The 13,602-nt window shown below is 42.7% G+C and overlaps 2 protein-coding genes and 1 long non-coding RNA gene across 11 annotated transcripts in view; 1 reads left to right on the top strand and 2 right to left on the bottom strand.

Annotated features, from left to right (window-relative positions):
* Positions 1 to 1,611, top strand: part of TMEM266 (transmembrane protein 266) — a 100,956-nt gene extending 99,345 nt beyond the window's left edge. For 7 of the 9 annotated variants that reach the window (XM_082061532.1, XM_082061531.1, XM_082061535.1 and 4 more), the window contains one exon: positions 456 to 1,611. In XM_082061532.1, the coding sequence (XP_081917658.1) occupies positions 456 to 1,048 (593 nt within the window). In that variant the 3' untranslated portion in view covers positions 1,049 to 1,611. The remainder of the gene's footprint in view (positions 1 to 455) is intronic. The other 2 variants (XM_082061537.1, XM_082061538.1) reach the window with 2 other exon arrangements.
* LOC309444034 lies at positions 173 to 844 on the bottom strand. Its single transcript, XR_014184908.1, has 2 exons — positions 734 to 844; positions 173 to 639 (listed from the first exon to the last, which is right to left on the bottom strand). It is a non-coding gene; the product is annotated as an uncharacterized lncRNA (long non-coding RNA).
* A 65-nt stretch (positions 1,612 to 1,676) lies between the features above and the next one.
* ETFA (electron transfer flavoprotein subunit alpha) overlaps positions 1,677 to 13,602 on the bottom strand; it is a 31,664-nt gene continuing 19,738 nt past the window's right edge. Inside the window, exons 10-12 of the mRNA XM_082061543.1 lie at positions 6,262 to 6,327; positions 2,711 to 2,791; positions 1,677 to 1,791 (exon numbers count right to left, since the gene is read on the bottom strand). Of these exons, the coding sequence (XP_081917669.1) occupies positions 1,753 to 1,791; positions 2,711 to 2,791; positions 6,262 to 6,327 (186 nt within the window). The 3' untranslated portion in view covers positions 1,677 to 1,752. The remainder of the gene's footprint in view (positions 1,792 to 2,710; positions 2,792 to 6,261; positions 6,328 to 13,602) is intronic.

The following is a 13,602-nucleotide window of genomic DNA, read 5'->3' as shown; positions in this document are numbered from 1 at the left end:
CACACAGAAATGCATGCAGATGCACATGATCAGAGGCATACAGATGTGCAGACACAGTCATGTACACGAAGACACACACAGATGCACAGGCAAACATGCAGCCAGGCACAAACAGACACATGCACGCACACAGACATTCACTCACACAAAAAAAAGTATATCTAGACACAAGCAGGGGGGTATGGATTTTATATCATGTACACACATCTGGAGATATATTGCATTATTTCTGTAGCTGTATGCCTATTTTACCTAGAGAGCAAGCTATATCTCTCTATGAATATGTATCTATACATGTGTATATTAATAAAACTATATAAATAAAAGCTATTTTGTAACATGATGGTTTTGATCCCACCACCTCAGCTGCCCCCCTGTCCCAGGTACCGCTAGCTGGTTGGGCCCTCCTGCCAAGCGCGTCTCTCAAGCTGCCTCTCTCTGCTTTCTTCCTGCAGATAGCGGCATCCCTGAGGCAGCCATCTGTGTGGTCACCACTGCCGCCATCGATGTCCATCGCCCCAACATCTCTTCTGACCTCTTCACGGTGGAGGTGCCGATGCGGCTGGGCAGCACCGGGACGTCCGCCAGCATCACATCGGGCAGTGCCTCACGGTCGACCGTTAGCTCAGGCACCCAGGCCTGCAGCGAGAGCAGCCAGACGCTGGGCTCATCCCCGGACTGCAGCACGGCCTGTGAGGATGCTGCAGAGGCTGGTGCTGGCCCGCGGGCTGACCTTGCGCCTACCCAGCAGCAGGTGGCCCAGGCCATGGTGCAGGAGCTGCTGTCGTCCCTGTCAGAGGAGGCCTGCCTGGCACAGAAGGGGCTGGATCCTGTCAACCTGAAGCTGCCCAGCCCAGCGCGATCAATGGGGGCAAGTCCTGACCTGGGCCATCGGCTCAGTGTCTACAACCGCAAAAACCAGGAGAGCCTTGACGTCTTCCAGCTCAAGCCACTCCTTGACTGCCCACAGGGTGCCCCAGTGATCGATGAGAACTACGGGGCGCTGGGGGCCCCAGAGCCACGTCTGGGCAGGGTTCCCAAGGCATAGGGAGAACCTGGGGCCACAGGGACAGCTGTAGGAAAATACTCACTGTGTTGCATCACAAGACTGCTGCCAGCAAACCCGCAGTGCTGGTAGCACCTTGTGGTATCTCTTGCAATGGCCACCAGCCTGGGACCAAGCCAGCATCACCTCTGGCCACCAGTGCCCATGGGGCATGACAGACCTGACCTTGCCACCAGCTCTGGGCCAGGTGGGACCTGCGGTGTCCTCTGCAGAAAATGGACCTTCCAGCAGTCTTCAGCCAACATGGACCCACAAAGCCTGTGGAACAGACTATGAACCTGTCCTGCTGCCGGCCCAACAGTGCCCAGGAGCACTACGAAGCTGCTGGACAGCCTAACTCCAGCCTGGCCCCCCTCCCCCCAGCCTGAGCCTACCTTGAAGCCGACCGCAGCTGGAAAGGGAGTGGGAAGGGGAATAAACACTGACAAACACATGCAGCCTCCTGCCTTGTATCCCTCTTTCATTCCCTTTGCACCCTTCCTTTCTCACCTGCCTTCCCTTTCTTCCTTCCCTACCACTCTATGTGACACCCCATTGCCCACAAAAAAAAAAAAAAAAAAAAAACACCCCATAAACAAAACAAATCCCAAGACCACAGTGACCCCACCTCTTTCCAGTACAATCCTTTATTTGCCCCTTTTCCCCACCTCACACTACAACTGCAGTGCAGGGTCCATCACCATCACTCACTTCTTCTTCAGGATTTCTGTCATCTCAGGCACGGCCTGCAAAAAACAGAGCTGGGGTAGTGCCTGCTCTCCCTCTGACCCCCCAAACTCTCCCTGTGCAGCAACCAAACCCCCCCCCCCAGCTACACTTCCCCCCCTCCCACTCAGCACACCACTCCAGGGGCTGTGGGTCACCCCAGCTCACAGCACTCCCCACTTCACTCCTGCTGAATAAAGCCTCTTAATTATTTAAGGGAGCTACATTTCCATTAGGTGGAAATAATGCATTCGTACAAAATTTATTAAGGAAATTGTCTACATGGTGTTTGTTCAGAATGCGACTGTCTCTGGCTTACAAAAAGGCCCGTGCTCACCGCTGAGCCAGCGGGCACCAGTTCAGGAATGGCATTAAGTGCTGGCAGAGTTTCTGCCCGCGCCTCTCCACAGAGCCACTCCAAGCTCCCGCCAGTCACCCACGCGGACATGCGCACAGGCGGCTCGCGCACACGAGCCACAGCCGCTTGGACATGGGCTCGCTCACAGCTCAGTTTTCCCAGCGAGAACTGCAAGTTCCTGCAAGTAAGGCAGCAAGCCCAGGCAAAAATAAGGACTCCTGCTGCAGTCTAAATGCAGTGCCAACTCTCTAGTTTCACACGTTATGAAGCTTAAAAATACATGTAAGCACATATGTGCAGTTTTTTCTCAAAATGGTTCATGTTCAGGAAACTAGAATAGAGGCAGGATTGGCTGTGATTCCCTGCCCCGAACGCAACACACACACACCGGCTTCTACTTGCAAGGATTACATTTTGAGACTGAAAATAATTAAATCATAACGCCAGTTATTTAACAAAACAACCCAAAGCAAACAGCCTCACCCAGACATCTTTAACATTTATTATCTTATCTACCTGTCTCTGAGCTATCATTAGAGCCCTGAAACCATTATCCTGTGCATCGCCAAGTTTAGCCATACCTGAAATAAGTCTGCCACCAATCCGTAGTCTGCCACTTGGAAAATTGGAGCTTCTGGATCCTTGTTAATAGCAACAATGGTCTGCAAGCAACAGTAAACCACCATGTGAATATATATATATATAGATACATATGTATACAGATACGTATATATAATCTCCTCCTAGATACAGTGACAGGCCTTATCCAGGAAACACAGGCTAAATTATCTCCAAGATACTTGAAGCCAAAGATACAAATTGCAACATTTAACAAAGTTTTTTCTTTCCACCTCAAAACCAAACCAAACACTTCTTCCAAAAAACTCTCCCTTCCCTGCTCATTGCATACATCGGACTATCCTTCCCCATTGAAACGTTTAGAAAAAAATTACTACAAACTATTATCTGCAAGATCTAAGCCATACCATTACAGAAATAACTCAGAGATAGCTTTTAAATTTAAAAAAGTACAACAAAGCCATGCCTAAAGGCCTCTGTACTTACTATGGGATATCTTATTTACTTTGTCACACAGTAGAAAAATGCACATGATCAAAATCCCAACACAATGGTCCAGAAAGATGTTTTTCCTGGTTTAAACTCTTTCATACAGGTAAATTATTCTGTAAATGGCTGTGACAGCTTCCAGCAAAATGAATGTGGATGTCCACATCAAAATCTACAAGAGGGTAGGGAACACTCCATAAAGGATGAGGAATTAAAGAAAAAAAAGACAGCTCATACAATGAGCAGTACACCAAGCAGGGTCTAAACCACAGCACTCCAGTACTGCCTTTCCACCTAAATGCTGCCAATGCAAACTCTGATTCGAGGCAACCAGAGTCCTCAGGACAGTTCTACCCCAGCAGTTATTCAATGCACCCACCTGCCACTGCCAGGTAGCCACAGTTCATGTGTCTGTTTTACTCCCTCTGCTGAATGTACTTGTCCAACAAAATTAATGGCTCAGTAGCATACGCCTAGTGGCAGTAACCCACAGATACAAGTTTGCAAATCCTGTGGTTTTAGGCCCACAGACGTGTCTTTTCTTCACAGGTCATTCGTACCCGGTGACTCACTACAAAGAAGGACCACAGCGTATATGCAAGAAGGAAATACCTACAGCAGAGCGCTGCTGCTGCCCTCTCACCAGCCCATAAGCAGAGACCTGCAAGTATTCCAGCAGTGCTTCTCCAAGTTGTATTGTTTTTATTTCAGTTGCCTCATTTGCGAATGCAGACCTCCACTGGTAATTCTACAGTGCAGGAAGCAAAATCCAGGCTGTGATAGCTGAGGACACTATCTCCATAAAAACTTCATGCTCCGAGGCCCTATCAGGTTTTCCAGAACCATTCACAGGGGCTAACACTGAAGGCTGGCAACACTTCACAGCTGCTGGCTCTGTCCTTATCACAAAAATAGTTAACACCAGTTGCTTGCAAAATTGTCTTAACCTTTAGTCCAGCAGCCTAGTCCTTCCTTTGTCTCCACATTAGCTGGAATAACTTTTTAATAAAATCCGGTTCTCTACCTCATCGCTAAATCAGACTTTCCATTGTAAGAAGTAAAAGCATCACCTTGCTCGGAACAGACCTGTTGCAAGTTAAAATCTCTTAGAAAGAAAAGATACTGTAACTACCTCATGAGGGAATTACAAATAAGGGAAAAAAAGCAATGATGATTCTCCAGGTCTCCTCAAAAGCTACATTTTCTACCTTGCTGTAAAAGGACAAATCAATTATACATTTCACTTGGTAGAAAGCATCTTACTACTTCAGAAAACGTATCCTGAAGTGTGCAAGTTCACAATGCCAGATAATTCACAGTGCTGAGGGAAGACAGGGGACACTCCAGAGAGTTCCCATGGCTGTATAATTCTTTCTGTTTGTAAAAACTGGATCTCTTCAGTAACTACAACATCTGCATGCTTTGGCTAAAAGGAGAGCAGAACACATTTCAAATATGAATAAGTAAAACTCAATTTTACAATACACACATGTATTTACGCTACCAAAACTAAGGTGGGATAAACTGAACTGCTAAGTACACATCTCATATAGACAAATTTCATCTTCCCTTATTTCCTATAAAGAACATCAAAATATCAAACACAGCATTGAAAACATCAAAAAAACAGAGGTTTTGCTGTTACAGCACAGGGTAATATTGCTGCTTGGTATTTTTATATCAAGTAATAGGTTCCTAGTACTGCTGGTGGTCTTAACTGAGATAAGGCACGAGATAAATACAAACAGGGTCAGATCAAGTTTTAAACAGCTTTGAATACACAGTTGTCAGTCAATGGCTGATACTAATCCCTGCCGCCCATCTTCTCCCCCACCCAAAAAGCACAGTTGAAGACTAAACGCCTCGAAACAAAGACACTCTTAATACTGTGGCCCATCAGCTACTAGCAGAGTCCAGAGAGAGCTGAGCACAGCCAGGGCAGCTCCGCATCTGCGCTGCTCTCAGGGACTCTCCTGCTGTCTGACTCTCGCTGTTGCTGCACTGCGAGCAGAAGACACTGTGGCAACGTTGGTCCACCCAAACCAGTGAAAATACATGGCTACCAACACTGTTATTCACACCACTCAATAGTGACCTTCACCCCTGTCTAGCATTCATCCTCCATCTCCCCGATTTGAGAAGACTGAGACCCCAAAAACGGTGATGTATCCCAAAATCCAGCTTGTATGTTATTCCAAAAAATACAACAAAACGCAAAAAGAGATGAACTGTAAGAAAGCACAGATCATCCCACCACACAGGCTGGCTTGTGAGGACAGCTACCAGTCACCTAAACTTACTAGTCTGTCATTGGTTAAACACAATGATCGGCCTGTAAAGTTTTGCAAACTTTTTCCCTGGTTTTATAAGCTATTCAGAGTTCTGGCTTTGGTTTCTTCCAGGACGCGTAAATTCATTCCCCGGAAAAAAAAATATATACATCTATTTCGTTTTTCTAATATTACTTGTGGGGAGGCAGGACAACATACAGTTCTGATGCTTGGCATTTGACAGTATGATTCAGGAGATAATTCTGCTCCTCATTCCGAACAATGCACTGTGGATCAAACTGGCAATGCCAATTTCAGATTATTTGCTTTGGCAACTAATGAGTTAAACCTTTTAAAGTTTTACTGCCATTTTATAATAGGTTTCCATTTGAATGGCTAAATGCAGGAATGTCAGACATCTTTTACTTTATGGAATACTAAGTTCATAATTCAAACTGCACATTGTTATGCATGAATTAATGTCATACTTTGAAATAAATGCAAATGGAACTATTGTATAGAACTCAGGCATACGTGGTGTTTGTGGGTTTTTTTGATAAACAAAGTCAATTAGCTGCTTCTACTTACCACTTTGGGTTGTAGTGCTGTGGTTTTTCTACTATGTTAGACAGGTTTTTTTGCAAGGCTTAGAGGTCTAGCGTGTTTTAAAGAAGCAGACAATCTGGCAATTTTAACATTAAAATAAACCCTGGAAAGCTGGCTGATGTAAAAGCAAGCAAGTCAATTCATTTCCTTCCTCAGAAGTATTTTCTAGCACATTCATCTTTATATACCTTGCTGTCTTTCATCCCAGCCAAGTGCTGGATTGCTCCCGATATTCCCACGGCAATATAAAGTTCCTAGAAGAAAACAAAAAGGGAGACATTTTTGGTACTCAGGACATAGTTTCAGTAAGCTCTCACAAACCTTACTCAAAATCGGTTACATGCAGTAGTTTTTACATTACAATCATTTTCAACATTAAAGGCAGCTGACAATTGGTTCCTTTCCCCACTTGGGGCTGCAATGTAACTGTAAAAGGAGAGTCCCAAAGGAGCATCTGGCAAAGACAGATGAGGGGAAAAAAAATACAAAACAGAGATCTGCAGCAAACATAAAGAGACTGTTCAGCTAGAGCATGGGGCAATGAGTGTTACCCATGACCCTGGAGATTCCCAATGCAAATATTAAGCAAGATAACCTACTGATGGATAATGCAGCACCTAAAGAGAAAAGCCAGGCTTTTTTGTTTGAAGTCTCTAGGATCCTTTAAGTAAGACAGGGTGCACAAAGCTGACATTCGGGTGTTCAAACCTTTAAAAAGCTTCCTATATGGCAGGATAAAACATCTCAGATACTCAAGCGGGCTAGTGCACTATACACTTCTAGCAATAGTTCCTATTTACCCCAACCCTTAATATCTATATGCCCTAAAGCTTTTCTTCTCCCATTCCCTATCAACTCCTATACAGGATGAGTACAGAAGTGCTTCCCAGGTGGATGCCAACATGATCTTTACACTTCATGGCTTCCTTTCTAGCATCTCCAAAGAGACTACATTCAAAACAGATGAAAGTTTATAGAGAAATAGATCTATATCAACAGTTGTAATTCACAGCAGAAAAACAGGTTTTTCCCTCGGGCTGAAAGTCATCCAGGCTATCATCTATCCAAAATATTTGCAGCTCTGTGACAGTTTTCCCACCACCACGAGTCCAAGTAGCAGTCAAACCTAAACTGTTTAGCTACCTAATTTTACAGAAGAAAAAGAAAGTCCTTTTCATTCAATAAGAAAGTACCACTCATTCAATAAGAGGAAACTGTAATACACAAAACTAGTCAGGGTATCATCTGTCAAAACCAATTAAAAAGGGGTATTTATACATGCTTAGAAAAGACACAACCTCAAATACTAACAGAATTTCTCTTTTAAAAATACCAAGGTTAGTCTATATTTGAGAATGTACAAATCTAAATCAAGAAATTATTTTGGGGGAGAGGGTAAGAGGCTCAAAAAAAAAAATCTTACCCCTGTGCAACGGGAGATGTGCATTACAGTTAAGTGGCTTTTAACAAGACAGAACAAAGCACAGCTGTAGAACAGGCGCAGACCTACAGAGGAGGTTCAAATGCAGGGACCATGCAGGTCTAATCAGACAGGCCTGATAGTCATCGTATCAGTTAAAGAAAAAGATATGATTGCTTTCTCATGTTTCCACACCTACAGATTTCACCTATTACACTGGTTTTTACACAGGAATAGGAATTTATGAAGATTTTCTACAAAAGCTATCTCCTGTAAAAATTGAAAGGGAGGGAAACCAAAGCATGAACAAAGTATTTCCTATTAAAAAGGCTTGCTTTGAAATTGAAGCACAGAATCTAGTCTACGTATTTCCATAAAAACACACAGCTGTTGAAGACACTCGGAAATCTCTTAGCCTCAACAGCTTTTTACTGAGTAGATTACTATTGGAGGTCAATCCATTTTAACCACAGCTGCAATGTAATATAATACGTGATGCATATGAGAAGTCATGGCAAGAATGCAATATTTTAATTATACCAAATAAAAGAACAGATGTTACAGGAGAAATTATTCTAACATCATATAGTCTTTAAAACAAGCTCTTTTCAAAAACACATTACCGTAATTTGATTTTTTTTAGAGCCATTCATTAAGTGCCAGTCATCTAGATTACCAGATACTCAGTCTGTGAAGTTCAGCCTTTGGAAAGAATCCAGCTAACCAGGAGCCAGATTTCTATGTATATATTCTATTACAATACCTAGGAAAGACAAGGATGTTCCATTAAAAGGACATTTGTAAATCACCAGGCTTGTCTAAAAAGCCTTTGTTATCCATCTAAGCCATGCCCTTCTAGGTTCTGTGCTTTTGGCTTTCTGCCTCATGTATCTGGTCCATTCTACAGGCTGTAAGACTTCACCTCAGTAATGTTTTCATACAAAGAACACATAGGACAGCATGTTTCTTATCAATAGTTCCATTCTGCATGATAGACTTGACTGCTTAAATCTCAGTTTAAATCTATTCAAAAATTTATTAGGAGGGAAGCAAAGGACCCACAAGGTCCGAATGACAGACTCAGGACTGTTCAGTGCTCTCCAGAGAGAGAATTCAACTGGTCATCCAGAGAGGTCATAAAAGACTCAGATATTCAGATGTCTAAATTATTTTCAGGGTAATACCCTTGTTTTGATGTTCTCCCTGCAATCATTAACTTCTATCATGGATTTTGCTGAGTCCTATCATTTCTATCATGTTAGTGTTCAAAGTCCCAAGCCAGCACCGTAGCCCCAAGCGCTACCAAGTGAGGATGGAAAATGAAAAGCATCTTGGTACTACAGCACAGCGTTGCTTCCCCCTGTGTTATGCGACATGCCTGCCATTGCAGCAGAGAGCACATAAATGTCTGGAAGGAGATCTCAGTTCTTCAGAGCTCAATGACACAAGAGACCCATGCAAATGCACAAAACAGCCTGAATCAGGGTCTGGATCTCACCTCTCAGGTGCCAACAAAGATGGATTTACAGCAACTTCAAGTTCCCGCTTTCTGGACCCCTGGAAGCTGCTCTAGTTACTGCTGTCAGGTGGCTGATCCACAGCCTACAATTACAGGCACTTACGGCAAAGTCCAGGACACAGAGTGGCATTTAGCAACTCCCTGGTGCTTGTGCGCAGGCAGGTTTTCACTGAAGGGCTGCTGCCAGCACTGTGCCACATGAGAATGGCATAACAAAACAGCACACATATTCTGTACCAAGAGGCTCGCTGCACTGTCTGATACAAGATGAAGTCCTAAAAGCAATTAAAGTAAAAGTCAAATGAAGTTAAAGTTTTGGTGCTGTAAGGGCATGGCATCAAATTAGACAACTGTCTTGCCTCACAGTCACTTAATTTCACACAGGAAATAATTACTGTACATATGCCACAGCCACGCCACAAATTTTTATTTATGAAGAGGATAGCAGACATTAGCACAGGGGAAGGGACACCAGAGAAGAGAGTTAATGGTAAGAAAGCGCACAGAGGAAACACGCAGCACAGGAAGCAGAATGGACCAAACAGCCTAAGATGGATGAACCAGAGGGAAGGGAGGCACGATCAGAGAATTTACATTAAACATGTGCTATCGCAGAAAGGGTTTGTGATGTCAGTAATGGGAACACGTAAAGGTGGGAGCCCTATTAGGCTGCTCACAAGGGCTACAGGAGCAGCCAAAGCTGATTCTGACAGCAAACCAGCACAAAGGCCAAATGTGTTTTAATTTCTCCTGCCACGCAATATCCCGCAAGACTCCAGTGGGAGCTAGAGCCCTGACAGAGACTTCAAAATTTGGAAGCACGCTTGCATCACAACCACCCTAAAAAGAAACAAAATTCCAAGTCTTGAATTTATCCTATTTAAAGGCAAGGTTCCAGATCAAGAATCCAACATCTCATTTGCTATCTGAAGTGTTAATCTAGCCTTACATTGTTTTTTCTACAAACATGACCCCAGTATGTCTTGTAGAGAAAGTCATTGCATGCTAATCATTAAAATGAGCAAGTCCCCCTTAGCCATCCCCTAAACTCCTATTTTCTGCTTTAAATGTACCAAACTTACACATTAGCATCTAGAGCAAGTCCATCAGACTTCACATGCATGAATTTGCACAACTGGCTCCAGAATCCACACAGCCAGTTACACACTGTTTGGATAAATGTCACAAGAGTGCTATATATGTGCATGATTATCATTGCCAATATAACAATGCAGTTATTTTCCTGTGCATATTGTTTCTTCCAATTATTTACAGAATCATTTGTGGCATATAATATTACTTCATTTTTACTTCTGAGAATATTTTAAAATACCTTAGGCTGCCTTGGGGCAGTTAAGGTACATTTGCGTAAAAGAACCACAAGAACAGTTTTTAGCTGCAACCCAACACTGACTGTGAATGCTGCTGGAAGAGACCACTGTGCATGTGCCACAGGTGCAACACAAGATGAGGTAGTTACTTTGCAAGCATGCCGTCAGCTACTATTGATTTCTATGCTGACTTTTGAATTACGCTAAAAACCTTCACTGTACATCAATCTATCATCCTACCAGTGGCATGCTTTTAAACAGGCTAGTTTGATAAACCCCTCTGGCACACGTACGCTTTTTAAAGGCACCTCAGATGTTTTATTTTTTTCCAGAAGAGTGAAAGGACAATGAAATTAGAAAGAAATCTTTGCAATGAAATTGCTTCATACAAGAGACTCCTTCCAATTACAAGCTATTAACCCAATAAATATTTTCTGGCTTGACACTAGCTCACATATGTTACACTGTATATCAAACAATTGCTATGATGCAGTTGACTATGTTCCATTCAAGAAGCACACATTACTAAACTATATCCCAACTACAGTTTCTTCTTCCCTTTAAAAACCTTTGATCAGCCAAGCTATGTAATTACTCTCAAGCGTGGTTAGGGTGTCTGCTGGAGTGCAGGGCCATACAGCATTTTTTTTTTTTCCTCTCTCTAGGGAAAAGCACATCAATTGCTTTCAGCTAAATGCACTCACATATGAATATTTTAGTACAATTTAATGTTTCTGCACCAACCCCAAAGGAGCAGAGCATCAATTTGTGAACACAGTTTTCTTGGAGTTAAAAGCTACACTGGATAATGCAGGATGAAAGAGGTTGTCAATCCTTAGCATTTTAGCAAGCCAGAGAAAGGTAGTCTGTAAATTCAGTCCCAGCTGCATACAAACAGCTCTCTAAAGTTTGCCACTACAAAGCTACTTTTCAACAATAGTGAATTATCAGAGGAGATATATTCCAAAAACACTTTCCCAAGCACGGTCAGTTTTCCCACCGCTACTCCCATCTGCTAGCTACCTAACAGCCTCAGCCATTTATACAATGAAAAGTGCACTTGCTCATCTGTTAATAAAACCCACAAATGTAATGTACAAATAACACATTCCTACAAAGAAGCTAGCTGGATGTAGGATAAATTAAGTAATATATCGTGTGTCTGAATACAGAATCTTTAGTGTCTCAATATTCTCTTGTATGTGTAATTAATCAGGAAGAAGACCTTATCATTGATAAACACAGAGTAGAAAATTTATAAAATGAGTACAATCAACATAAGAGAAGCGATACTTCTCATTAAGCCAACTGAATTAATTGGTTAATTCTGTTGTAATTTTAAGATAAGGGCCAGAGAATAAAAAGCAACAGAAATACTGGAATAAAATACACCTTGTTTCCTTAGATTTCCCCAGAATAGAGCAAAGGAAAACAAAACTGCCATGCTAACCGGAGCAAGCAAATGATCCCTAAGAGAACACTGAAGAGTTAGTATCCACTAATTACACAATAATACCATGAGTCACTCAGGCATTTTAGAGGGAACAAAGCCAGGCTAGGTTAAGGACTTGTTTTGGCACCAAATACAAAGAAATAATAGAATAATGTAAATAATATGATACTGCCTTTCTCCCTTCCTGCTAGCCCTGAAGCAAGAATATGACTACTAAGTGCTAAAAAGCCACTCACTGCAGTGAAAAGGACTGCTTAGTAAAACATGAGCTCAGAAAGCATCCCATCCTCTTGTAAAAGAAGCAGAGCAACAGGAATTCCTCTGCTCTGTACACAACGGTTCTGCACCTTCATGTATCTCTCTGCCAGGAATTGCTTCCTTGCTATTCAGCTTTCCTTTTCTGGCTTCTCATTTAATCCCACTCCTGCATTTTCTACCTAATGTAACACCTCACGTTGTTGCTGTGCTTCCACAGCTTTGGTGCATTTCCACTATTTGAACCAACATCTCACTCTTCAGCATCTCATCTGAGACTGCACCTCTGCAACATGCCTCTTGGTCCTGCAATTCATTACACTCATGGGGACCCTCCAGTATGAAATCGAAGCTTAAGCACTGAAGCTGAGCAGCTCAGCAAGTTTACTCCTAGCGATCATATTAGAACTACACTCAATTCCCATCTGCCTTCCCCACATGAGGTTTCTCAGCACATGCAATATCCAAACACATCTGCCTTCTGTGCAATCATATCACATTTCTAGCACAATCATCTAATCCATTTTCAATTATTACTACATCATGCACTTCCTAACTCCCACCTTCCTGAGTTTTCCATCTCAGTTTCTTGTCGCCTGTTAGAACAGTATTTTGTGCCCAATATTAGCAGTAACAAGACAACAGCAATTGTACACCTGAAAAAACAAAAACAAAAAGGAGTTCTGGCTGTGTTTTTCCTGCTGGATACACCCTCTGTACTGTACACTCTTCAAGAACAAAACATTGCAATAAAGTCTGAGATGGTGAAGGTGAGGCCTTCCAGCCTGGCCCACAGATGGTTAAACCCAGATGGACACCTCGAGTCCCACAATTGGGAAATACTGGTCTGGCCACATCTTCCCTATTGCAGGTAGGAAAACCTATAAAGAATGCTAAAGCATTTATAGAACTGGACCCTGAAAGAACACAGACTTCAACAGAGGAAAATAAAATAAATTAAAAAATGATCAAGTCAACATTTAAACCCTGAAGAAATTAAACAAGAAGGATACATTTCAGGCAGCAGCAGATCCTTCACAAGGTCAGAGGGTAACAAAATAAACAACATGAAATGACACATTCTTCCTGAAAAAAAAGCAACTCACATTGCCACTGAGGTTTAGTTTGTTTTCTGAGTGAAATAAATTGAGAGTGAGATAATCCTAGTGCAACCCAACCTTCCTTCAAAAGGCTAAAGGAAGAATATAATTAGAATAAGACACAACGGAAAACTTGGGAGACACCAAGGGAAAAATTTGGGTGTCCAAGCATAGGTGCCCGGTGGCACTGGAGACAGTGTAGGATTTCCCACCTGAATCATAGATGCTGTTCCAGAAGGAAGTCTCCGGGTCCCCCACAGTAAACTACCAGCCCTGGGAATGTGCTTTTTATACCCCAGACAGCTAAAATAGCATTAGACACCTATTTGTAGGCATTTACTCATCTCCTACATGACCTTTCCTCGCAAATCTGCACTGCAAAGGTCACAGTTCTAACAGAAGCTCCTTGAGGCTTATGGCAGTTGCCTTCCTCTTCTCGCAAGTCAGAAGT

This window comes from Streptopelia decaocto (genome assembly GCF_964273445.1).
Source record: "Streptopelia decaocto genome assembly, chromosome: 9".
Taxonomy (NCBI): Eukaryota; Metazoa; Chordata; class Aves; order Columbiformes; family Columbidae; genus Streptopelia; species Streptopelia decaocto.
This window is presented reverse-complemented; position numbering and strand designations above follow the sequence as displayed.